The following is a 24,292-nucleotide window of genomic DNA, read 5'->3' as shown; positions in this document are numbered from 1 at the left end:
CTTTGAATCTCTAGAGCACTTTGACTCTCCTTTGGAGATTATAACCCACTTTGTCTCTCTTCTAGATTATACACACCAAAAGGGCAAGGTTTGCATTTGTTTCAACTACGTATCCCTCCCTCTTACCCCCTGTACAGAGCTTTGCATAGAATAGGTGCTCAATAAACACATCTGGAATGGAGTGGCGTGGGGCCTGCAGTTTGGGCTGCTGGGAGCTGAAGAAGGTGGGAAGGGGGTGCCCCAAGGAGTGTGCTCAGAATGGGAGGGAAGTCATGTTCAGGGAGGTGAGCAGGGAGCCTGGTCTCCTCGGAGCCTTGGCAGGAGGGGGAGCACTTTGCTGAAGGGAAGAGGCAGCTGGGAGGGCCTTGGAGATGTGGGGGTTAAAGAAGGGCACCAGGTGTTGGGGGACTTCCGGTCGGCTTCAGTGTCAGGTATGATGGACCCCAGCGGCCTGCATCCTTAGTGACAGGCAAAAAATGGGTTGGGATCCGGAAGCTTGGATTCTGGTCACACCTGCCTCACCCTCTAGCTGTGTAGCCTTGGGCCAGTTACTTCCCCTCTCTGGGCCTATTCATTTGTAATATAAGCATCTGACCTCCTATGACCCTTTCAGCTCTGCTCTTCTGACTCCATTTTGAGGTTCAGAAGTAGAGGGGTAAAGCTCACTGGGGAGTTGACCCCCCGCCCCAGGCCTGAGCACCCGGAATGACCCCACCTAGGTCCTGGAGGCGACAGAGTTCAAGGCCATGATGAGGCACGTGGCTGAGTCAGCTGTGTCTTGGCCCAGAGGATGTGGAGGGGGCTGGCAGGGGGAGACAGCACCTCCAATTCAGAGCAAGTTAAGCGCCCAGTTCTCAGGCTCCAGGGAAGGGTTTCCGGGGACCCCCTTTCTTTTGCCGTCTCTTGTCCTCCTCCTTTGTCCCATTCCCAGACTCAGTAAATATAGACCTGGGATTTGATCCCCGCCGATCAACTGTGTGTCTCTGAGAAAGTCACTTAACCTCTCTGAGCCTCCACTGTCAATGGGGTCACTGAAACGAACTCAGAAGGCCCTTATGAAACTACTCATGTGAAAGTGCCCAGTCCTGGGCCTACGGCTAGATCGCCCTGCTGAGTGGGGAGGGAGACGATTGGGACAGACCGCCTGGCAGGCCACAGGACACGTGGCTCATGGTGCCCTGGAGGTGGGGTGGGCATCAGAAGGGCAGGCCGGTGGGGGGGAGGTTGGATGGGCAGATGGGCAGAGGGCATTGTCCCAGCAGCCCCTGCCCGCCAGGGAGGAAGGGTCACTCTGCTGCAGGCCTCTCTACTCTGTAGTTCTCAAGGACCCAGGAGCTCTCTGGGAATTTTTCTTTGGGGTCCAGCCTTGAGCCCCCGCTGATGGATGGGGGCGGGCAGGCTGGGGAAGGCTCCCTGGTCTCATAGCGGCCTGGCCTGCACATACACTGTGGGTGTTCCTGCCACTCTTTTGAGCCCGGTTCATCTGAGGCCCCCAGTTTCTAATCTGGTTGGGAAGGGTTTATTTTTGGGTCCCTGTAACCTAGCAATGGGCTCACATGACCAATGGCAGCTGCAGGCTGAATATACCGTCGGATCCTGGCTCCTGGCAGGGGGTGTCGGCCAGACTGTGGGGGAATAAAGGGAAAGAAAAGGCTCTCACCTCTGCTTTCCTCATCTCCCCCTCATCCTCAGCCCGCCCCCCAGATGGCGGGCGGCGGGGTGGGGCCTGGGCAGCTGGGAGCTGAGCTGCAGGGGGCGGTCCCAGCTGGGAGCCTGCTCTCTGCCGGGGAGGGCTGGGTGTCCGTGGAGATGGAGTGGGTGCAGAGAGGAGCCGACGTGGGCATCCTGGGGGGAGGCCGGGCTGGGGAGGAGGCATTTGAACAGACAGTCTGGGCCGTGGACTCTCAGGGACACCCTGGTCGGGGCCGGGATCCCAGCATTCGCTCCTCCCCTCTGCCCCCTGAGAAATGGCTGATATTAAATTGTTAATATTCCTGGGAGAGAGGACACCTTAGGTGGCTCTGTGTGAACGGATGTGTCAGCCTCCTTCTTGGAAGCAGGCTCTGACCGAGGCCGAGAGCGCGGAGGGGGGGCGGGGGCCACCAACTCGCGAGGGCTGGAGGGAGGGGCTGTGGGCACGTAAAGGGCATTCGATGGATATTTACTGAACAAATGGACGCTGAAGGATGAACTTGGTCCACTTCAGGGTCTCATCTGAGGGGACCGGGAAAGGTGGGGTGCGGCGGGGCAGGGGGGTGGACATAGCCCTGTCAGGAGGTGCTGGTGGGCAGGGGCGGGCAGGCCTGGCCAGGAGGAAGTCTGGGGTGGAGAGAGCAGACCTCAGCTGAGGGCTGCCACCGCCCAGGCCTGTGACTGGTGCCCACTCCCAGGCCAGCAGGCAGCGCGGGCCAGGGTCTCTGGGAGGTTCTCCGTCTTAGTCTTTCCCCCTCCTCCCTGTGCAAGGCTCTGAACGGACCGGCGGGATGTAATTTCAATAGCTCCCCAGGTTGAGGTAATTGAATGAGATACAGTAAGAGGGCGTCCCCAGATTGGGCCTTCAATAACTCGTGTCGCCATCATTATTGTCAGCATCATCGTGATCATCCTCATCCTCATCCTTATCCTCATCCTCATCCTCATCCTCATCAGCTGCCTCCAGGCCAGGATGGGCAGTGTTTCCTCCCCCCACCCCCCCACTCTTTTTTTTTTTTTTAATATATTTAATTGATTTTTACAGACAGGAAGGGAGAGGGATAGAGAGTTAGAAACATCAATCAGCTGCCTCCTGCACACCCCCTACTGGGGATGTGCCTGCGACCAAGGTACATGCCCTTGACCGGAATCGAACCTGGGACCCTTCAGTCCACAGGCTGACGCTCTATCCACTGAGCCAATCCAGCTAGAGCAAACCCCCCACTCTTGAGCCACCGAGAGGACCCTCTAGGTGGCCTCCTGGAGCCGCCTTCCCGAAGGCTCGCTGGGCGGGGCCTCTGGACCTGGAGGCTTTGGCTGGCCAGATTGCCTGTCCCAGCTCCCCAAGGCCACCTCTGTATTGCAGGGTCCCCATCCCTATTAGATTAGCTGGAGAGCGAAGACCTCTGCCCATTTTATAGACAGAAAAACGAAGACACAGATGGCCACCCACCGATAGAGGAGAGCGCAATCAGAACCCAGGTGTTTTTGTTTGTGGGTTTACTTTTTAAATACATCTTTATTGATTTCAGAGAAGAAGGGAGAGGGAGAGAGGGACAGAAACATCAGTGATGACAGAGAATCATTGATCGGCTGCCCCCTCCTGGGGATCAAGCCCACAACCCGGGCATGTGCCCTGTCCAGAATTGAACCATGACCTCCAGGTTCATCGGTCAACACTCAACCACTGAGCCACGCCAGCTGAGTCAGAAGCAAGGCGTTCTGACCGGCCCAGTGCTCTTCCTCTAATCCTGTTCCGATGAGCCTGAGTCCACTCTGGTTCTGTTGGACCCTTGGGAGGGGCCCTGCCAGTCCGGCTGGGCCCTGGGGCGGATGGTGCTGATCGGTGACAGGCTTCCCATGACCCCAGAGGGTTTGATTGACACCGAGATGATCTTGCCAACATGACAGCACAGGGTTTGATAAGCGGGCTCTGCGGAACCACGCCAACCCAGGGCTGTCAGCCTCTCTCTGCTGTCTGCAGGGTTTAACTGGACATTTCGATGGGATTTCCCCGCACTCAGGGGTCTCCGGTTCTGGTGGAGGCTGTGCCCTGGATGGCAGCGGCCACCTCAGGGCTTCAGCTGGAGCCTCACGCCAGGCCCCCTGAGAGGCCTGGGGTGCGGGGGAAGGAGCAAATGCCTTGGCTTCAAACAGACCTGGGTTCAAATCCTGGCTCTGGCATCTACCTGCCGTGTGATGGGGGCGGGGGGGCGAGGGGGAGTCTCGTAACCTCAGGCACCTGAGTTGTCATCTGGAAAACAAGGTGAGGAATGGCCGCCTCATGGAACCGGTGTGATCACTGGACGGACCGCATGGCAAGGGCCTGGCGCTCGTAAGGCCCAAGGAAGGCGGCTGGGCAGGAGGAGATCCCCGGGCCAGGGGGGCCGGTCGGCTTTGCTGTTGGCCGGGAGCCTGGGCAGCCGCCTGCCCCCGTGAGCTCCCTGAGGGCCTCGTTGCTCTCTGGCTCTTCGGGTTGGTCTGAGAAGCACTGCCGATCCCCCTCCTTTTCCGTTAGAGACGGAGGAGGCTCTGGATGGCGCGTCTGAGGGCAGAGGGCTCTGGAGTGGGCATCGTGCCCGAATTCCTGTCTCAGCTCACGGCTCTGCCCTGTGGCTCTGGGCCATCTCTTCATCTCTCTGGGCCTCGGAAACACGGCTGCTGTGGCCGGAGGACGTCCTGGGTGTCAGGCCTGTACTAGGGGCGCTGACCATTTTCTTCACAGCCGGGGGGGAGCCACACCCCTTCCTCTCGCCTCCAGAGGTTTCTCACTGGGCCTGGGACCCTCCAGTGCTACAGACCCAGACCCATGGGAGCCTCCTGCGTGCTGACTCCGCCCTCAGGGAGCGGCTGGCCGGCTCTGCAGGGAGGCCCCCCCCCGCCCCCCATGTCAGATCCCCCTTCCATCCGCTCTCACGGCCCCGCCCGAAGTAAGCGTACATCCCGAGAAAGCCACGATAACATGCTGGTGAGGGGCAAGCGCCGAGCGCGGACCAGGCCTTGACCCCCCTCCAGGCTGCCCGCCACGCAGACCCGGCCGCTCTACCTATTTTGCAGCTTCCGCAGGAGCCAGCCCGGGGCCGCCTCTGGAGCCGGGGCCCTGCCAGGCCTGAACCGGGCTCTGCGCCCCGCGCCCCGCGCCCCACGCCCCGCGCCCCGCGCCCTGCGCCAGCACTGACTGGCTTGCTTACTCAGAACCACGCCAACCCAGGGCTGTCAGCCTCGGGGAGCAGCCCTCCTGCGTCTCCTGGAGCAGGCCAGAAACGCAGGCCCGGCGTGGGAAATGACTCGCCCAAGGTCACAGTGCCGGTCCGTGCCGGCGCCAGGCCTTCAACGTGGCTTTTCTGACGCCAAGTCCTGGCTGACCAGGGCGGTCTCCCCTGCCTCCCATCACGTGCCCCACTGGGCTTTTGAGGTGCCACCCCAGCAGCCTGAGAGAGGTGGGCAGGGCAGGGCCTGCTCCTGGGTGCCCTGCCCGGGGGCACTGGCGCCTGAGTGGCTCTGAGGGGCTGGGCGGGAAGTGGGAGGCCATTAGGACCCAGAAGCTCGGGGAGCATCCTCCCTGCCGCTGCCTCTCACGCTCACTGCAGTGGCTCCGGCAGCAGCAGCCTTGGAGCAGCAGCCGGGAGGAGCTATCACATGGGACCTGGAGCTGCTGGGCAAAGGTAGGAGTTGCCCACTAGGCCAGGAGCAGGGCCGCCGGGCCTGGGGCTGGGTGCCCAGGGTTCCGCCGGGAGGCGGCTCTGTGTCCCGGGGACCAGCCCACCCTACCTTATGCCGGGGATGGCTCCCAGGTACCTCAAAGGCAGTATTGGGGTGTGGGCATCTCCGAAGCCTAGAGATGGGGCTGACCTCCTGCCAACAGGAGTGCCCACATTCCGCAGGCAGAGAGGGTTCCCCATCTATCTCCTCCCGTGTCATAGAGACGGGTCCCCACGTCCCAGGGATGGGTCCCTTGGCATCCAGGCCGATGGGCAACTCTGCATCCTGGGTGTGGGCAGCTCTGCCAGGGAGAGGGGCTGCAGGTCCCTGGAAACCCCCGTGGCCCAGGCGGGCGTGCTCCGTCTGAAGGCAGGCCGGGCTCGGTGCTGGGGAGGGCAGCTCCGGGTCTGGGAGCCCGGTCTGAAGCCCACACAGGGTGCCCTGTGGCCTCGGGCTGGGCACTGCTGGGCATCTTGCACCCAGAAATGAGGATGTTTGTGACTTGGCCATGTCCTTGCTCGAGGCCCAGACCTCGGCCCCTGGGGTGGCAAAGCCTTCAGGTCCCGAGGTGAGGGCGGGGGCGGGCAGGGAGCGGTGGATGAGCGCGTCTGAGCGGCAGAATGATGTGAGCTAGGAGGGGCCGGAGGCCGGCTTGCCTCCCACACCGGTGCCCCACAGCCCTCTGCTCCCATCAGCGAGGGAGTGCCGGGCAGGTCCACCGCTCCATCTGTCAGGAGGGGGACTCCTGGCACTTCGGAGTCAGTGTGGGGACCCTGGCGAGGCCGAGGGAGCTGTGGCAAAGAGAGATGCCCACAGCTTTCTTGTCTAAGGGCTCCATTATGTCTGCACAGCACCCACCCCCTGCCCCCATCTCCACGTGGCAACCATGTCTGCTTCCCTCCGTCCGGGACCCAGGTGGGCCCTGCTGGCAGACCCGACGTCCATCAGCCCCGGGGGGCCTCTACCCTTCGGCTCCCGGGGCCTCGGAGCCACGTCTCCTGGGCCCTCTCCCTGGTGGACGGGCTGGGGAGTCAGGGTCTGGGGAAGAAGGGGCAAGGATGCCCCCTATCTTTCCTTCTGCATTTTTTCTGGGAGACTGTCTGGTGAGAGAAGCTGATGTCTCCACTCCGGGCTCTCTCTCCCCCTTCTCTGCAGCCTCCGAATCTCTGTGGCCATTTTAGCTGTGAAACGGGCTTTCGGAGGCCCTGGGGACGGGCGCCTCTTTATTTAGGCAGTTGTCCAAAGTCGGGGCTGCCTTGCGTCCAGGAGCCCAGGGCAGCCTTGTCAGGAGAGGCGCCTGTCTACCACACAGCGGAGCGAGCCTCCTGGAGGAGGTACTGGCGGCAGGGATTCAAATGATCGATTTCAGTTTGATTCCATTTACAAGACTGTCCTGAGCACCCGGTGCCCGCACGGCGTGCTAGACGTTGAAGGGGTGCAAGGTTGGTGGCGATGCCCCAAACCAAGGTGGTGTTGGCTGTAACCATGCAGGGGGATTGGGACCCATCTGGTCCTCTTTACTGCAGTCAGAGAAATGGTGGTGGTGGTGGGGGGTGTTTTTAAAAATTTTTTTAATCCTCACCCGAGGGTATGTTTTTATTGATGTGAGAGAGGAAGGGAGAGGGAGAGAGATGGAGAAACATGGATGTGAGAGAGAAACATTGATCAGTTGCCTCCCGTACATGGCCCGAACCAGAGACCTGGGTACGTGCCCTGACCTGGAATCGAACCTGCGGCCCTCCAATGTACGGGACAATACTCCAACCAGCCGAGCCACCGGCCAGGGCCAAAATGATGGTGTTTTAGCATTGAGCAACCACCAGGCCCTCGGTAGCCCAGGAGCTCACAGAGTCATCAAAAGTTATCACATAGGGAAACCTTGGAGATGGGCTAGCCCAGTCCTCCCTTTTCACAGACGAGGAAACCGGGACCCGGGCCACTGGTGACTTGTCCACAGAAAGCCCATCCGACCTGCATGTCCACCGTCTGCCTCTCAGTTGCATACCTCAGCACACTGGACGGAGGCACCTGGGCTGCGGGAATGGTATCTGGGGATGAAAACAATGAAAATTACATTGGGCAACTATTTCAATGGTATGCAAACTCAGCATGGATAAGGAGCCCGTGGAACAGAGCTGAGCTGCCATTTGATCAGGAGGCAGGAGAGACGCTGAAACCCCAGACTTCCTCTCCCAGTTTCTTCTCTGCTTCATGCTCACCGACCTTCACCATCTAAGTCATCTACCCACTCTCCACCTACCCCCTTACCCAGATGCCTGCTCCCCGCCCCCGCTCCCCTTCCCCCCAGTTCTGTGATGTGGTAACAGTCCCGGAACAAGAGGGCTTTGGGCCTGGGGTCCTCCGGTGGTCACTTCCAGTGACCAGAGATCTGGGGCCCCAGGGGTTGGGAGGTTAGGGACAGCTCCCCTCCCACCTGCAGGGACACTGTGCCTTGGGAAGTGATGGAGTGGGTGCGGAGCACCGCTTCCTGGTGACTCTGCCCTTCCAGCTTTGGGGCAGTGGAAGCTCAAAGAGCGGAACTCCAAGCTTCCTTTTTTTTTTTTTTAATGTATTGATTTTAGACAGAGAAGAAGAGAGGGATGAGGAGAGAGAGAGAGAGAAAGAGAGAGAGAGAGAGAGAGAGAGAGAGAGGTTCGTTGTTCCACAATTTCTGCATTCTCTGGTTGACTCTTGCATGTGCCCTGACTGGAGATCAAACCTGCAACCTTGGCGTACTGGGACGACGCTCCACGCAGCTGAGCTCCCTGGCCAGGGCCTCACCGTTCCTTCTTACCCCTCCCAAAGCATCAGCCCTTTGTCTCGGGGACGGTGTGTTAGAGCCGCCTGTCCGCTTTCAGGGATCTCCTTCCAGCGTAGCCCCAGAGCAGGGAGAGACGTTTTTAGAGCCGGTTCACATTCGACAGCTACTCACTGAATGCTGAGACGCTCCGGCCGCTGTGGAGGCACCACTGAACTCGGCGTGGCACCCGACCTTGCCACGTACTCGCCGTGTGACCTTCGGTAAGTTGCCCTCTCCAGGCCTCAATGTCATTGGCTGCAAAAGGGACGTCAGGATGCTACCTCCCGGACAGGGCTGCGTGCGAGTCACTCTACAGAGTGCTCAGCACCAGGCCTGGCCTGCGGAAAGCCTCTTAGAATGTCCCTGCTCATCACTAGTCTTCTTATTGCTGAACCTCAGGGTCCTCCCAGCACGGCTGTGAAGTCGGCATTGTTGCCTTCGTTTACAGATGCCTTGATGAGGAAGCTGAAGTTCGGAAGAGTCACCGCGTTGGTAATTCCCAGACCTCGTGTTCTTTCTGCCCCCAACTGTACCTGCCGCCGTGAGGAGACGAGAAACCAGGAAACTTACATGAACAGCCTTAAACCCGGGGCGCTGTCCCGGAGCTCAGCAGGACCCTGGGCCAGGGGAGCGGATTTAGACTCTCTGGATAAGGCGTCCTTGACAGGGGAGAAGGGTATGGACCACAGAGGAAAGAAAGTGGTGAAGAAGGAGCCGGAGACCAGTCGGCAGGTGGAGTGTTGAGTGGGCGAGGCTCCCCCATCCCTCACGTCTGTCTCCTCCAAGGTCATGGTCACCACGGCAGACCCTGAGCTACCTCCTGGCGGAGAGATGAGCTCCTGAGCCTGGTACTGGCCGGGGGCTCCGTACAGCCGCCCCGCCTCCCTCCAAGGCTGGCCCCCAGAGCGTGTCTGAGAGACTCCAGCAGGAGGTGCCCTCTTCCGCCACCCCCCCACACAGCGCTGGGAAGCCTGGGCCTGGGCTCGCCATCCCAGGGTCACTGGACTAGGATGGGGGATGGGCCTGTGACAGGAGGTGCCCTGGGTGTCCTCTTCCGGCCCCATGGAGTCCTCACCCATCCCCCAGTCATCAGGGAACTCTTCCACTCTGGGGAGGGCTCCCCAAACCCCAGGTCCCTCTACTGCCAGCGGGGCCCCGGAGGTGGGGCTGCGGGACGTGGCCTCGGAGTCCGTGGCCCTCTTCTTCATGCTCCTGCTGGACTTGACCGCCGTGGCCGGCAATGCCGCCGTGATGGCCGTCATCGCCAAGACCCCTGCCCTCCGGAAATTCGTCTTCGTCTTCCACCTCTGCCTGGTGGACCTGCTGGCCGCCCTGACCCTCATGCCCCTGGCCATGCTCTCCAGCTCCGCCCTCTTTGACCGTGACCTCTTCGGCGAGGTCGCCTGCCGCCTCTACGTGTTCCTGAGCGTGTGCTTCGTCAGCCTGGCCATCCTCTCCGTGTCGGCCATCAATGTGGAGCGCTACTATTACGTGGTCCACCCCATGCGCTACGAGGTGCGCATGACGCTGGGGCTGGTGGCCTCCGTGCTGGTGGGGGTGTGGGTGAAGGCCCTGGCCATGGCTGCCATGCCAGTGCTGGGGAGGGTCTCCCGGGAGGAGGAGGTGCCCAGCATCCCCCCAGGCTGCTCCCTCCAGTGGAGCCGCAGTGCCTACTGCCAGCTGTTCGTGGTGGTCTTTGCTGTCCTCTACTTCCTGCTGCCCCTGCTCCTCATCCTGGTGGTCTACTGCAGCATGTTCCGGGTGGCCCGCGTGGCCGCCATGCAGCGTGGGCCGCTGCCCACGTGGATGGAGACGCCCCGGCAGCGCTCGGAGTCCCTCAGCAGCCGCTCCACCATGGTCACCAGCTCGGGGGCCCACCAGACCACCCCGCACCGGACGTTCGGGGGCGGGAAGGCGGCAGTGGTCCTCCTGGCCGTGGGGGGCCAGTTCCTGCTCTGCTGGTTGCCCTACTTTTCTTTCCACCTCTACGTGGCCCTGAGTGCCCAGCCCACGTCCACGCGGCAGGTGGAGAACGTGGTGACGTGGATCGGCTACTTCTGCTTCACTTCCAACCCCTTCTTCTACGGATGTCTCAACCGGCAGATCCGGGGGGAGCTCAGCAAGCAGTTCGTCTGCTTCTTCAAGCAGGCCCCCGAGGAGGAGCTGAGGCTGCCCAGCCGGGAGGGCTCCATCGAGGAGAACTTCCTGCAGTTCCTGCAGGGGACCGGCTGCTCCACGGAGTCCTGGGTGGCCCGGCCCCTCCCCAGCCCCAAGCAGGAGCCGGCTGCCGTGGACTTTCGAATCCCAGGCCAGATAGCTGAGGAGACCTCTGAGTTCCTGGAGCAACAACTCACCAGCGACATCATCATGTCAGACAGCTACCTCCGTCCGGCCCCCTCGCCTCGACCTGAATCATGATGGGCTGCTGGACTCGCGGAGGGAGGTGGGGCCGGGGCCGGTCAGGACCGCAAGGAGCGCCTGGTGGCTCACCTTTCCCCAGCCACGGGGCTGCGGGCCCTCTGCACGCGGCCTTTGCTTCGTGTTTTCTGGGTCGGGAACGGAGCCAACAGGATGGACATGTGGCAAACGCCTTGGACATGGCTGTGATCCTTGACTACTGGGGGAGGGAACCTGGTGAGATGGTGACGAGAGTCAAGGGTCACGAAGGTGAGAAGATGGATGTCTTTCCACTAGTGAACTTTCCCCGCCAGGAAGCAGGGACGCTCGTAAGGGTAGGAGCTGGAGGAGGCAGGGCGGCAGGCCGGGTTTGGAGTCATCCTGGGGACCCTTCAGGATATTTCGATTTTTCAGGGTAATTGTCCAGGGCAGTAACTGCATCCAAGCAAGGTAAGAAAATGACCCACGGGGTCTCCTCTCCTGGCCAGGTTTAAAAAGAACTAGTCCAGCCACATGTTTCGATGTGAGTACATAGACCTTTTCTGGGTTCAGGCCCGCGGGTTCCTTAAAGGGAGAGGACCAGCGGGGCATGAGTCTTTCCTGAGTTCGGCCAGAAGCAAAGGGAAACAGCAGTCAGGGTGTGCTCCCCCCTGCCCTCTGTTCTGGGGGCAGCCCTTCTGTTCCATGGCTCTGTCTCTCTCCTGCACATGGGGCATCCAGCCGGGGTTCATCTCCGCAGAGGCAAGAATAGGACAGGATGGCGCTTCCTCCTTGTCTTTTAGGACCAAGAAGTGGAAAGATCGGGGGTTGGATGGCTGTAGGATTTGAATTGTTAAGGTGGTTGGGTACAGAGAAGCTAGGTGATCGCCATTACCAATAATACCATAAATCTTTTCTTTCCCCCCCACTAGGACTGGCCTCCCTGATCTCTCTCCTCATGGCCGTGACCCACCTCCAGCCCCTGGACCATCGGGTACAGAGACTAAGGTTGGGAATGGGTTGGTCGGGTGGGGTTTCCATGGTCCATTTAAATGCCTCCCTGCTCCCATTCATCGCTCTCAAAATTAGCTTCAGTGACAAAGACTTACATCTCTCTCCTATCTGTAGCCCTGGGTTGGAGAGAGGGCACAGGAGTGGGGCTCAGCTGTTCACTGGTTGAGACTATAGGAACTGTGTTGGTTGGCATTGTGGTGGTCTTCTCACGGGAGGGGGAATCATTGCAGATTGGACAGGACATCCACCTGGGACTACTTGTCCACCCACTTCCCTCAGCTGAATCAGGTAACATTACAGGGTTGAGGCAGGACCAAGGGGGTGGTGTGGCCTGTATTTGAACAAATTCCCGGCTCACTGAGCATCAAAGGGGAAGATGGCCTGGTGGGAGTGGGACAGTTTCCCCTTTGAACAGCCAATAAATACTTTTTATTACAAAAGTTATACTGATATCAACATTGACGCCTTCAGTTCAATTCAGTGCATCATAGTTGAATACCCACATACAGGATGCGAAGTCAGTGTCTTCAAGGAGTTCATAGTCTAATTTGACCAAGTACCTTGTATTTTTACAGACCATTTACATCTGGTAAAGCCTAATAGAGTTCTGTGAAAAATATCCTGGAGAATATATGAACATGGCTCTAACTTCTGAGAGTTCAGTCTGTTGCCGCAAGATACTTACCACGGAGGTTTCCTGCCGATTATGGAAAGTGTGTGGGTTGTAAATGAAAACTTAGTTGAGGAAAAAAAATAATTTGTTAAATGAAAATGGGCAAACAGCTTTCCCCCTTTAGATCTAGGAAAATTTCCAGGTTTTTGTCTTCCTAGTCTAGCGCCTATTACATTGAAGAAATCCCTTAGATACTATATACACCCAGGAGTCTTTTGTGGTTGCAAAACATATTCTCCTCTCTCTTCCCTTTTAAGATAAACTCCTAAGGGTGGACTCTCGTTCCTAGGTGAGGGAAAACCTCTTCCAACATCACTGATCTGCAAGTAGGCCCTAACACTGCCAGCAGGTGGCAGTGTGAGCCAGTGGAAACAGGAAAGGTGCCTCTGTGTGTGTGTGTGGGGAGGGGGGGTGCAGGGCGGAGGAGGGGGGCATTAAACATTGTCTGGGAGCCATTTTGTTAATTTCTTTTGCCTTTTTCTTTGACTTTGCCCAGCAACCCTTCCTCCCCATACATCAAAGGAGATAATTTTAAGTGCAAGGATAACTCTAATTCAGGCTGAAATTTCCTGACACCTGTGATCTCACTGGTGTTTATTACAGACTTTGACATATGCTGGTTCGTTTGCCTTTTATTCCCCCCCCCCGCCCCCCAGTGAATCATGAAGGAAATAAACATTTCTCTTCTCTTATGCTAAGAACTTTCCCAACAGTTTCTGCCATGACCACCTTCCAGGAGTTTTCTAGTCGCCTGGTCAAGTTCGATATGTAATCCTTTCGCTGTGAAAGTTGTTCCTGGAAACATTTTGGCCCCTAATCCCCTGAGGAACCAGCAGGCTGAGACAAGCGTCCTGTCAGTGGCTTTTTCCTGCACCCTGGTGGTGTTGGGGTAACTCAATCCTAGATGAAGACCTTCTGTTTTCAGGTCTCCCCAGGTAACACCTTACAGCGGCGTGATAGAAAAGGGGTGAATTTGGGAGTCACACAGACCTACTTACTCATGGTGTGAACTTGGGAAAGATGCTTAACTTCTCTGAGCCTATTTCCTCATCTGCAAACGTGGGGATAACATTACTTACCTCGCAGGGTTGCTGTGAGGATTAAAAGAGATAACAGGTGCAAGCACCTAGCCATACCTGGCAAGTAGGTGCTCAATAAATACTGGGTTTTCTTCCCTCTCCTCTTGCCCTTTCCCCCCCATTAGTATTGATTATGGGAAAACATGTCCCTTTTATTCCAACAGACATTAGGGAATGAATAGGAGTCTTGTCAAACTTCGAAAGAAACTGGTATGAAGTTATGGGGGTGGAGGCTGTTGAAGGTGGCGCTCATGGAACCTTTCTAATTATTGAATCATCACCATAAAAACCTTTCTTATATTCTAAGGCTTAGGGTATATTAGGGAAATAATTTTTAATCACAGGGCAAAGTTTTTGGGGCTACCAGAGTTCCCCTCCCTAGACTGTTTGGTGGAGAGTACGTGGGGGGCTATTGGGAGAAAAGGTAATATAGGGTCACCTTCACGGTAGTACCCGGGATTATGAGTGGAAAAGGCTATCAGTCGGGGACTTTCATAGGGGATTTATTACTTTTCAAGTGATGCTAGAACTGAAAGGCCAATTTTACTAGAACTTCCCTTTTTGTGTGGCACCGCAACAGGAAATTTTAGGAGATTCACAGGGTGCACTGGTTTGTTTCGGGGTGTGGGGCTGAGGTTGACGAGTCCTGGTAGAAGTCGTAAGGCCCTTCGGCAGAACGAGCTGCTGAGCGCGATGACTGGTTTATCCTGGGAAAGGCAGCGTGGAAATACCATGGAGGAACCACACGCTGACCTTTCAGGGAGAGTCTGCTAGCGATTTCAAGTAGCCCTTTGCCAACAACGCAGCAGCTGGACAATTCTCAGATCCACACAAATTTGCACGTAACCGCACAAGGACCAGCGAGCAGGAGGCAGAGGGACAGAGGGGGTAGGAAGGGATCGCTCCAGTCCCAGGCACGGTCGGTCTTACAGATCTCAGCTGTGAAGCGTGGTCAGAACCCGGCTCTGAAGTCTGCTCCCATCCCATAGATCTGGATGAGTAGACCAGGGTGGAGAACGTGTCCTACCCTTGGCCGGGGACCCCGGGTTTGGCCAGTGAGAAATTCCCAGCAGCAATTCCCAGGCGGGTTGTGGGTTCTTAACAGGAATCCACCCCCGCCCCCCACCAACCCTCATCCAAAGCGGGGCTGTGCCCTGGGGAAAGCGCCGTGAACTGAAGCCAGTCCCTGTTTTATTTGCATTTATTTAAATATGACAGCCGAAAACATGCAAAGGGATTAAGGCGAGTTCCACGGGACCCGGACCGCCCGCAGAACCACCGCCGGGATCCGCCAACCCCCTCCCCACTTCCCCGTACTTCCGCTTCCGGTTGCATCTCCAGTTTCCCCAGCTGGAACAGCTCTAGCCTTACCGGCCGCGGGGCGTTTCCGGAAGTGTCGTAAACACCGGATATCCGGTTTCTCCGGCGCTCCAGGAGCTGACCGAGAGGGCCTCCGCCCAGCAGCAGACACAGTCTCGGCCGGCCGACCCGCAGTTTCCGCGGTGCGTGAGTGAGCCCGGGCTTGGTCCCCTCTCTCGCCGCCGCCATGGGCTGCACGTTGAGCGCCGAGGACAAGGCGGCGGTGGAGCGGAGCAAGATGATCGACCGCAACTTGCGTGAGGACGGGGAGAAAGCGGCGAAAGAAGTGAAGCTGCTGCTTCTCGGTGAGGGCCTGTGGGCGGGGCCGGCGGGGCTTTCGGGGAGGCCTGGGCACTTGGGGGCCGTGAGGGGCGTCCGGCCGGGCTGGCGGGGAGGATCCCGAAGCGAGTGCAGGGCGTGACGGGCAGGGGTTCGGGTGTGGGGTCGGTGGCTGAGTCTCCGCAGGGCGGGATGCGGGAGAGGGGTTCTCAGGTGGTTGGAGTTAGGGAGAGGGTGTGACTCCCAGTGGACTTGCATTTAGCGGAGAGAGTTGGGAGCGCGGGGAAATCGGACTGTGTTGGGTGCCTAGGAAAGGCTCCTAAAGGAAGGGGAGGAGATTAGGGAAGGTTTTGCCAGGGAGTTGGAGTGGTGGGTAGCCTGGAGGACGGGATAGGGTGTGAGGGGCTTGTATAATGGGCTCGAGAGTTCGAAGCGAGGTGATACTTTACGGAAGGGCAGAGCCGGGTGGCTCGAGCGGTTAATATAAATAGAGGGGCTGGGCCAGAGTGGTCACGGAAGGCCCCGGCATGTGTTGGAGAGGGGGGTGCATTTTGAATAGTAGGGAAGGTGGAAGGACCCTGGCTTACCCAGTCACACGAAGGTGTGTGGTCGAGCTAAATGACAAGTTCTCGGGTATAAAGGAAAAGAGTTCGGTTGCAGAGGCTGTGTCTGTTTTTCCACCTTTTCCTATCCTTTTTATCCTCTTAAGGTTTTATCACCCCTTCCCTTGGTTTTGTAAAGGGGAGATGGTGTGAGTCGAGGAAAGTTAAGGACTGCCTTGCTTGAGGTTTGTGTCCAAAGACGTAGTGGACGGTAAAGTCCGCATTGGCAGTTGGTAGGGATGATGTGCAGTGGGAATGTAGTTACCTTAGGATAAATTAAGGGGCCAGACACATTTACTGTAAAGACTGGGACAGACTTCTGGTGAGCCGTTTTATTTTCTTTCTTTCTTTCTTTCTTTTTTTTTTTTTTTGGTCCCTTCAAACTAAGAGCATTGACTTCAGGAATTGCTCTTTATTTTACCCCACATTCGTTTTAAGTGGCTTTTAGGTACAATCAGATGCATTTTACTCAGCGTGATTAGTTTTAAAAATGTTTGAGAGGCTGGCTTCTGGAGGCTCGGTAAACCCTATGAAGAACCCTAGCATCAGCTTGTCAATAAATCAAGCCAGTTGTTTCATTATAAGTATTTTCTAGGGATCCGTTGGAGAAGAATTCTAGGGATCTGTTGGAGAAGAAGTAGGAGTCATGGTTTCTGTAAGCAGTAGAACTTTTATTTTTTAAAACAACTGATTTTTGAGAAAAAGAAGTTGCGTTAAGAGAGGTGCCCCACCATCACCTACTTTTGTACTCCAGGATGTGCTGGGTGCCCTGTTCCTCCTCCTGCTAACCTGTTTGGTGGTTTGTAGATTGCAGAAGCCCTGGTAACAGCTTTCTGGATGGAAGGGGCAAGTTACGCATTAGAGTTTGAGCTTCTAGATTGAATACCTGATCTTTCAGAAAGCATGAATTCCCATTGCAGTTCTAGACAGCCCGCTCTGTGTAACAAGTATCATTTGTGAATGAGCATGGCCCCTGGCACATGCTCTTTAAATACTATTAATATTGGGCAGACATTGCTCTGTGGGGCTTTTCAGGTGTTTGATATAAATCACAATACTCAGGGCATTAGCATCGTCGATATTGATCAGCTGGTTGTAAAATTAAAGGTGTCTCTCATCTTCTGTGAGTGTTTTGATTTATATTGCCCATCAGAGAGCCCCTCAGGGCATTAGCTGATTGTAATACAGTTGCAAACTGGGAGGCTGTCTTCCAAGTGGCAGGATTTGGCAGGCGGAACTTGTCCAAATGTCTACAGAAATCTTTATTCAGGACTTTTAAATAGTGCATTTAATTAAAAACAAATGAAACATGTGATGACAGGAAACCTCGAAAGCTGTAAGTAAAAATTGAAGTACTAAAGCATTTGCTTTTAATTTTTATCCATTTCATTGTTTTAATATTCTTGAGCAAGTTTAATCAACCACTTTAAGTAGGTTACAGATACAGATGCTCTTGCTGGAACCATATCATAATGCACATATGAAATGCAAGTTTTCTCCCTGGCTGTTTCTATAAGCAAAATGCACCCATTATGGTATACAAAGAATTTTCTTTTTGCTGTAGAATACTCCTGGATGTACATGGAAGTCGTTTTTACTTCATCACTCTGAAGCTGTCAAGTGTAGTGTTAAGTTGCGCTCTATTTACTTGCCCTGGTCTCTCCTGGCACATAATAGGTGTTCATTAAATATTACTGTATTTTCTTCCTCGCAGGGATGTAGGTTAGCACAGTGATTAACAGCATGGGCTCTGCAGTCAGACTGTTTCATATTCTAATTCTCACTCACCAGCTCTAACCTTGGGAAAGTTATTTACACAATTCTCTCTCAGCTTCCTCATCTTTTAAAACGGAGAAAATAGAGGTATTTCATATTATTGCTGTGAGGATTAAATATGGTAATAATGTGAAGTAGAACACAGCTTGGTACACTGTATTAGCTCAGTGAATATTAGTTATTTTTGTTATTAAATCAAAATGAATGTTACAGATGACAGGTACTATGAAATTCAGATTAAGAAACTAGTGTGGGCTGAATTAGTTAAGGAACACTTCCATGTTATAATTGTTTTATTACCTTTTATTTGAATTTCCTTTAGGTCTATTATTGGAAGGATCTTGATATGCCAGATTAGTGTTTAATCATAATATTCTATAGAAAGACAAAATTATATTTTGCAAAACTTTCCAATCAGAGTGCAGTGGTGTGCTGCTTGCAGACTTTTAAAATAGTTTTGAAATTTTAAATCATTTTTATAATTTTTCATTACAACAGTTGAAATGATAATTTTGGTATGATTTCCTCTGTAAAATTTCTGAATTTGGTATTGAAAATATTTCATTTGGAAGATTTATACTAATTAGTATTTAATATCATCTGTAATACTTTGTGTTTGATTTTTCATGTCATAATTTTATGATATATGAAAGACATATCCAGCTTACCTCAATAAGCCTCACGAATACTATCATTTTCAGTGTGTGCCATGATGTGGCAAAGTTGGGACGCACTGGTATAATGGACAGTAGCACTGCTTTTGGAGTCACATCAAACCAAACTCAGTTCCACCTCCATTTGTTAACTGTAAGACCCAGAGCATGTAACAACCATATGAGTTAATTTTCACACATGTAAAGTGGGAATGACGATGCCTGTTTGATAATATGAGATGAGATGATGCATGTAACATGCTGAGCAAACAAATATTCAGTAAATGGTGACCTCTGTTGTTAAAATGTTTGTGAAGCTTATCATTTTAGCTACTTTTTTCAAAGGTGTTTCAGGCAGATATCTAATTACTTTTCTTTTTTTTTTTTTTTTTTTTTTTTTTAATATTTCTTTTTTTTTTAAATGTGTATTTTATTGATTTTTACAGAGAGGAAGGAAGAGGGATAGAGAGTTAGAAACATCGATGAGAGAGAAACATCGATCAGCTGCCTCCTGCACACCCCCTACTGGGGATGTGCCCGCAACCAAGATACATGCCCTTGACTGGAATCGAACCTGGGACCCTTCAGTCCCCAGGCCGATGCTCTATCCACTGAGCCAAACCGGTTAGGGCTACTTTTCAAATATTAATATACCCTTTTTAAAGATCTTCAAGGAAGTTTAATAAATATCAATCCTTTATGGTGAAGAAATTAAATATTATCACTTAGTTTTGTAAGTTCTTGCATGATCTACTCCTGTGCTATCTCCAGATTTTCATTTCTTGTAGTTCCTCTTAGCAGATCTTGCGCAAACATTATACAAAATGAGGGCGACGCTTTGTTCTTTAGGATTCTGCCAGTGGTGGCATGGCAGAAATGAAGTTTCGCGTATAGTTGGAATCATCTAATTCACTGAAACCCTGTGTTATCCAATCGATGATTCACATGTAAATATCATCCCTGGTTGAAGGTGCTCATTGAAAATCAGGCAGTCCTTTGATAAGTACCATACACATTATGTCCTCATAGGATGATAGCCTTTGCAATGTTTGCCATTTTTTGGCATAAGATTCATAGACAGCTGTTAAACTTCTTGCGAGGATGCATCTTGTTTCTGAGAGAAAAAAAACTGGCATAAAAAGTAGAAATTCACATTATAAAAATAGGTTTGTTTTTTTATAAGCACTTACTGTTCTTTGTGTCTTTTATTTAAATGCACTCATCATTCTGCAGTCTGACAATGTGGTCCTTTTTAGGAATTATAAGATTGCAATCTTCCCCGAATAGGCTAATTCTGTAGCGATGACAGAGAGGAGGGTGCTTAGTACTTATTAGAATTTATAGGGTATGTAACCTTTTAACCAGGGCTGCATCTGTGTTGTTTTAAAAATAAGTTTTAGCCTATTAAACTTATTGCAGTTTTACCAAAAAGTCGTTCAGTTCTGCGGCAGTTGTCTCTAAGAAAGTGGTTCCTCTTTTGGAGAAGGTTGGCGAAACCCGGAGACCTGCGTTCCTTACTCAGTTCCTCCCCATGGTGCTGAGCCTCATCCCCAGTTGCTGGGAAAGGAAAAGGGAGTGGATGGGTCTTGGCAGGTACTTCCTCTTTCCCCCCAACCCTCTCTTTCCCTTTCTGGTTTCTTCCATGGCATGCTTTAACAAACAAACCAACGTGGGGGCGGGGGTGTACCCCTTAGGGCTTCAGAAGATCCATGGCTTTTTATAAATTGCTAGCAAAATTTGTGGTTATAGCATTTTCCTGGGGAGAGGAGCCATAGATTCGATCACGTTCTTTTCCCACAATACTATCTGCCCTCCATTCTTTAAAGTCCCTCATTGGGACCAGGAGAATCAGTAGCTGTGCAAAAATGGGAAGTTCAAAATCCAAAAGAAAAAACCTAGACACTGTGAAGAGTGCTTAGTTCCTCTTTTAGAGGACAGTTTTTTACTTGGGATTTTGAGAAATCTTTTTCCTGTACTACAGATGGCTTGTCTCTCTCCTGTTTCCCCAATGAATTCATTACCTACAGGCCACTGCTTACCTCAGGGTGATAAACCCAATATAGAACTTACCTCCCCACGTCCCTTCTCTGTCCACCTCTCAGGAACTTGCCTGTTCTGGCATCATCGTTCTCAAGTCTTCTTGGCTGAAAACAGATCTAGATTTTTAACTCTTCTCTTGTTCTCATCCTTATAACCAGTCAATCACCAAGTCCTGTGACTCATTTGTTACCAGATATTGGAGTTATTGGACCTGTAAAGTTTTGTTGTTATTGACTGACTTAGGGTCCCATCATTTTCTTTCTCTTAGTAAATGCGTTTTAAAAATAGCCCAAAGTTCCATCTGTTATGATTGCTGTATGGTTCCCTTTCCTCCATGAAACCTTTTTCAAGTTCTGTCCCTTTCTTTGAAATCTCATAGTACTTTTTATGTCTCTTATAGTCTGTCCGCCTTATATTATGATTATTTTTATACTTACCTGCTCCTAACTGCATGGTCCTTGAGGACGAGAGGACTAGGAATTTCTCATCTTTATATTGTAAATAATGCAGGTGTTTTGCCTGTAAGGAACAGGAACTCTCTCACACTTGTCCCAATTCAGGAGGAGTTTATTGAAAGGATACAGTGGGCAACTTCATAGGCATCAGACATCCAAAGACAGACAAGAGGTGAACAGAGCCAGGTCCCGTGTGTAAGGATTGTGATGCGTGCTCTCCTCCCATTCCTCCTAGGACAGAATAGTCACTAGTTCTGTGCTGTTGGTAAGCCACCTCTTCAGATCAGCTTTCTCTGCTCACTTATGACTTCTTTAGCCCTGCCCCCATCCCTACCCCCAATTTTCAGCTTTGGCTTACTCTGACACCTCTGGCTCACACACTGCTTGACCTGGCAGTTCAAGTGCTTCATTTCCTCTGAGTCAGGTTCCCAGGATCCGCATTTCAGGTTCCTGGGAAAGAATGTCAGATTGGCTCAGCCATGTCAGGTGTCCACCACTATCTAGCCAGCTGTGGTGGGAATATGGCAGGGTTGATGAAGTATTAGGAGTTCCGTTAGTCTGACCCTTTCAAAGACTGGGTGGTCACGTTCTCTATTAAAAAGGCACTAGGGGCCCAGCGCGCAAAATCGTGCGAGACCCAGGACCCAGAAAGAGTCCTGCGGCTGCCGCCACTGCTGCTGCCGCTGGAGGCAGGACCCAGAAACTTGCCCGTCGCCCCAGCGGGACCCAGAAACCCACCCGCGCCTCCGGTCAAGTCCTCCAGAGTCAAGTCCCTGCCCACCTCGCACACGCAGCCTCCTGCTGACCGGTCGTTGTGGTGTGATGGTGTGACGACCACAGGCTTTTTACATAGCAGATGGATAGAGAGTTGATTAATAGATGATAATCCTACGATGTAGTAGACACTCATTAAATACAAGTTGGAATGAGATGAAATATTGAAGAACTAACTGTATCCCTGCTTTAGCCCTAGCTGGTTTGTTCAGTGGTTAGAGCGTCAGCCCACAGACTAAAGGGTCGTGGGTTTGATTCTGGTCTAGGGCACATACCTCCCTGGCCTCGGTCGGGGCGTGTCCAGGAGGCAACCAATTGATGTTTCTATCTCTACTCCTCCCTTCCACTCTCTCCCAAAATCAATGGAAAAAATATCCTCAGATGAGGATTAACAAAAAAACAACAATGCTTTAGTTTTTAATTAATTCACAGAAACATGCCTGCTAATTCTCAGTATTAAGTTGTCATTTTGTATGGTTGGCAGATGTAATTAAATTCAACTTGAGGTAGGGTGCAGGATTTTGAACTCCCATTATCAACACATCCAGCTCAGAATAGTTATTTAATTACTATTAAATAACTGAATTCACCTGAATTTAATTACTTTCTATTTTAATTCAGGAGCTAATTTTTTAATGCGTATAATCAGTACAGAATCTGTGCTTCATCATCCCTGCTTTTTCCTGACTTTTTTCCCTACTATTTTTATGAGCACCAGAAAATTGTCCAAAACTAAGGGAAGAGATAAAACAGACTATTTTGCTCTTTGTTGATAATCTTGCTTAGAGGTAGGTTGGTTGTTTGTTTAGGGAGCAGGTAAAAACATGGCGAAGCAGATTGCTCATAGGTTTGAGCTATCATGCTCTGTCTTAGGTTTTGTTGGCTTCGTGGAGTTTTGTTTTATCAGGGATTGGGACATGTCGGGGAGAGTGGGGAAGGGAAGAAGAGATGCTCTAAGTACCAGGAGCAAGAATGTTAGCCACAAAGACAAATGTCTAGAGCAGTGGACTCTACATTTGTTCAGATTACTGGAGCTTGTTTTAAAATTGAAACAGAATACAGAAATAAAGAGACTGAAAATTGGGAGGTCAGTCCTAATCGCTGAGCTTCATTTTCCTTGTTCTGCATGAGGTCTGATCTCAGGGTCCTTTGTCTGTGGAGTTAATATTATCAACCAGATGGAGTATTTTAGCAAATTATAAAGAGGGCTGTTTTTGCATTGCTAGTTCTCTTATTCTTGAGTTTGCTTGAACTTAGTTTAATATAAAGCTGTTTAGGAAGATAGTTAAAAACTGAGGTTAAAAACCTGAAAGACATAAATTACATAAAGTGCCCATGGTGTAAATGTTCAAGAGAATGTAAAGAAAAGAAATTGTTCTAGTATTTGATTTTAACCTCCAGTTGTTAAACTGTCTTACTTTTTGGTATATTTCTTTTTCAGTGTTTAGCAAGTTAGAGTTATCTTTAAGCCTTTATCTATCCAGGCTCTCCTGTTACCTGTTTAGCAATCATCTGTATCATTTCTGTAATTCAAGCTACTTGAACTGAGTAACATTGTGTTAGGATCCCTGTTTAATCATTCTAGTTTTGATACAGTGCTCTGTGTAAATGAAATATCCTATTTTCCATGATTTGCTATTAAGTTGTAACAGAAATGAATATACCTAATATGAACTAAGCAAAGAAGGATTCCCAGAAGACCAAATTTGTTTGACACGTATCTGAAAAATGGTCCAATGATCTTAGACAAGTTTCAGGAGGATGTAGACTTCAGACATAAATTCCCCTTGATTTCCAAGTTAGACTCGGGAGGTATTTAAAGTTTAAGAAAGATTGTTCAAGATTAGCTGAGATATGAGTGTTCATTGTTTGCTGCTTTTTGTCACCAAGTCTACTCAAATGGTTAATGCTTTTAATATTCATACAAAAGTCTTAGGTGTTTTTTTTAAAGTGATGTTAGTATTTTACATCTCAGAATTTCTTAACTTAAAACTAGACAGTGCTCTAAATTTTTTCTAGCTGCTCTTGGAAATCTACAGCTGTAGAGTCAGGCATGTCTCACCATGATCAAAACATACACTCTATTTATATATTTAAATGGTGCTTGTATCTTCTGCTTTGTTCAGGTGGCCTGAGGTTAACACTTACTGTACTGGTGATATAGGGACCTTTAAATCAGACTTCTTTAAAATTAGCGGGGTAGCTTGATTCTTGTCATCTTATAATTAATCTTTGTGTAATGGTTGGGTTTTAAAATTAAAACAGTATTCCAGTGAATTCTAAAAACTTATTATGGAAATGTTGCACTGTCTATGGCTTTCTGTTTTAGTCATGTATTGATATCCCTAGTTTTTTAAATTTTTTTCTTATTAAATGGATAGTGTTGTATGGAAATGGATTTTGCCTGGGACCTTGGGAATTACATTTTACAAATTACTGTAAATTATAGAAAGATTGTTTCAGAGTAACATACTTTTAGTAGAGCATGGCCCCTCTGTTTCCTGAAGTTAGAACATGGGAATCATTCACTTCAAAACAGGGCTCTGTTTGAGGCAATGCTATAATTACCACCATGATTTACATAGTTAATGTAGTTCTGATGTCTGTGATGTGACAGTGCAGCCTTAAACGCTCCGTGGAAGTGATTTCAGTGTTGAGTTATGCGTTTCGGGAAATAACAAATTGAACTCCTTCGGTTTAATGATGGAAATCTCCTTTACCATTTTGCAGCATTAATACATCCTCACATACTTTAGTTCATTTCAGGTTGTTAAAAAATAATTTCGTTCCTTCCTCTACTTCTAAGAAGAGAAGTATATTTCTTTTATTTGTGTTACTATGGTTGTAATGAAAATCCACATTCTGTCCTCATCAGTATTTGTAGTTCTTTCAACTTTTTCTAGACTACTTAAAAGTTTTTTAATACACTTTTTATTTTGGAATAATTTTAGATTTGTAGAAAAGCCACAAGATAGTGCATGGAGTTCCCATATACTGTTCACCTGGTTTCTCTTAAGC

General features: G+C 51.2%; 2 protein-coding genes across 3 annotated transcripts in view; both read left to right on the top strand.

Annotated features, from left to right (window-relative positions):
* The window catches only part of GPR61 (G protein-coupled receptor 61), a 29,128-nt gene extending 16,409 nt beyond the window's left edge, over nt 1-12,719 (top strand). The window contains exons 1-4 of one of the 2 annotated variants that reach the window (XM_080647353.1): nt 5,281-5,357; nt 8,253-8,415; nt 8,643-10,861; nt 11,503-12,719. In XM_080647353.1, coding sequence (XP_080503479.1) covers nt 9,257-10,612 — 1,356 coding nt within the window. In that variant the 5' untranslated portion in view covers nt 5,281-5,357; nt 8,253-8,415; nt 8,643-9,256 and the 3' untranslated portion in view covers nt 10,613-10,861; nt 11,503-12,719. Of the gene's footprint in view, nt 1-5,280; nt 5,358-8,252; nt 8,416-8,642; nt 10,862-11,502 lie in introns of those variants that run through there. The other variant, XM_080647354.1, reaches the window with a different exon arrangement.
* A 2,000-nt stretch (nt 12,720-14,719) lies between these two features.
* GNAI3 (G protein subunit alpha i3) overlaps nt 14,720-24,292 on the top strand; it is a 35,994-nt gene continuing 26,421 nt past the window's right edge. Inside the window, exon 1 of the mRNA XM_080648640.1 lies at nt 14,720-15,000. Coding sequence (XP_080504766.1) covers nt 14,883-15,000 — 118 coding nt within the window. The 5' untranslated portion in view covers nt 14,720-14,882. The remainder of the gene's footprint in view (nt 15,001-24,292) is intronic.

Source organism: Plecotus auritus (genome assembly GCF_963455305.1).
Source record: "Plecotus auritus genome assembly, chromosome: 12".
NCBI lineage: Eukaryota > Metazoa > Chordata > Mammalia > Chiroptera > Vespertilionidae > Plecotus > Plecotus auritus.
This window is presented reverse-complemented; position numbering and strand designations above follow the sequence as displayed.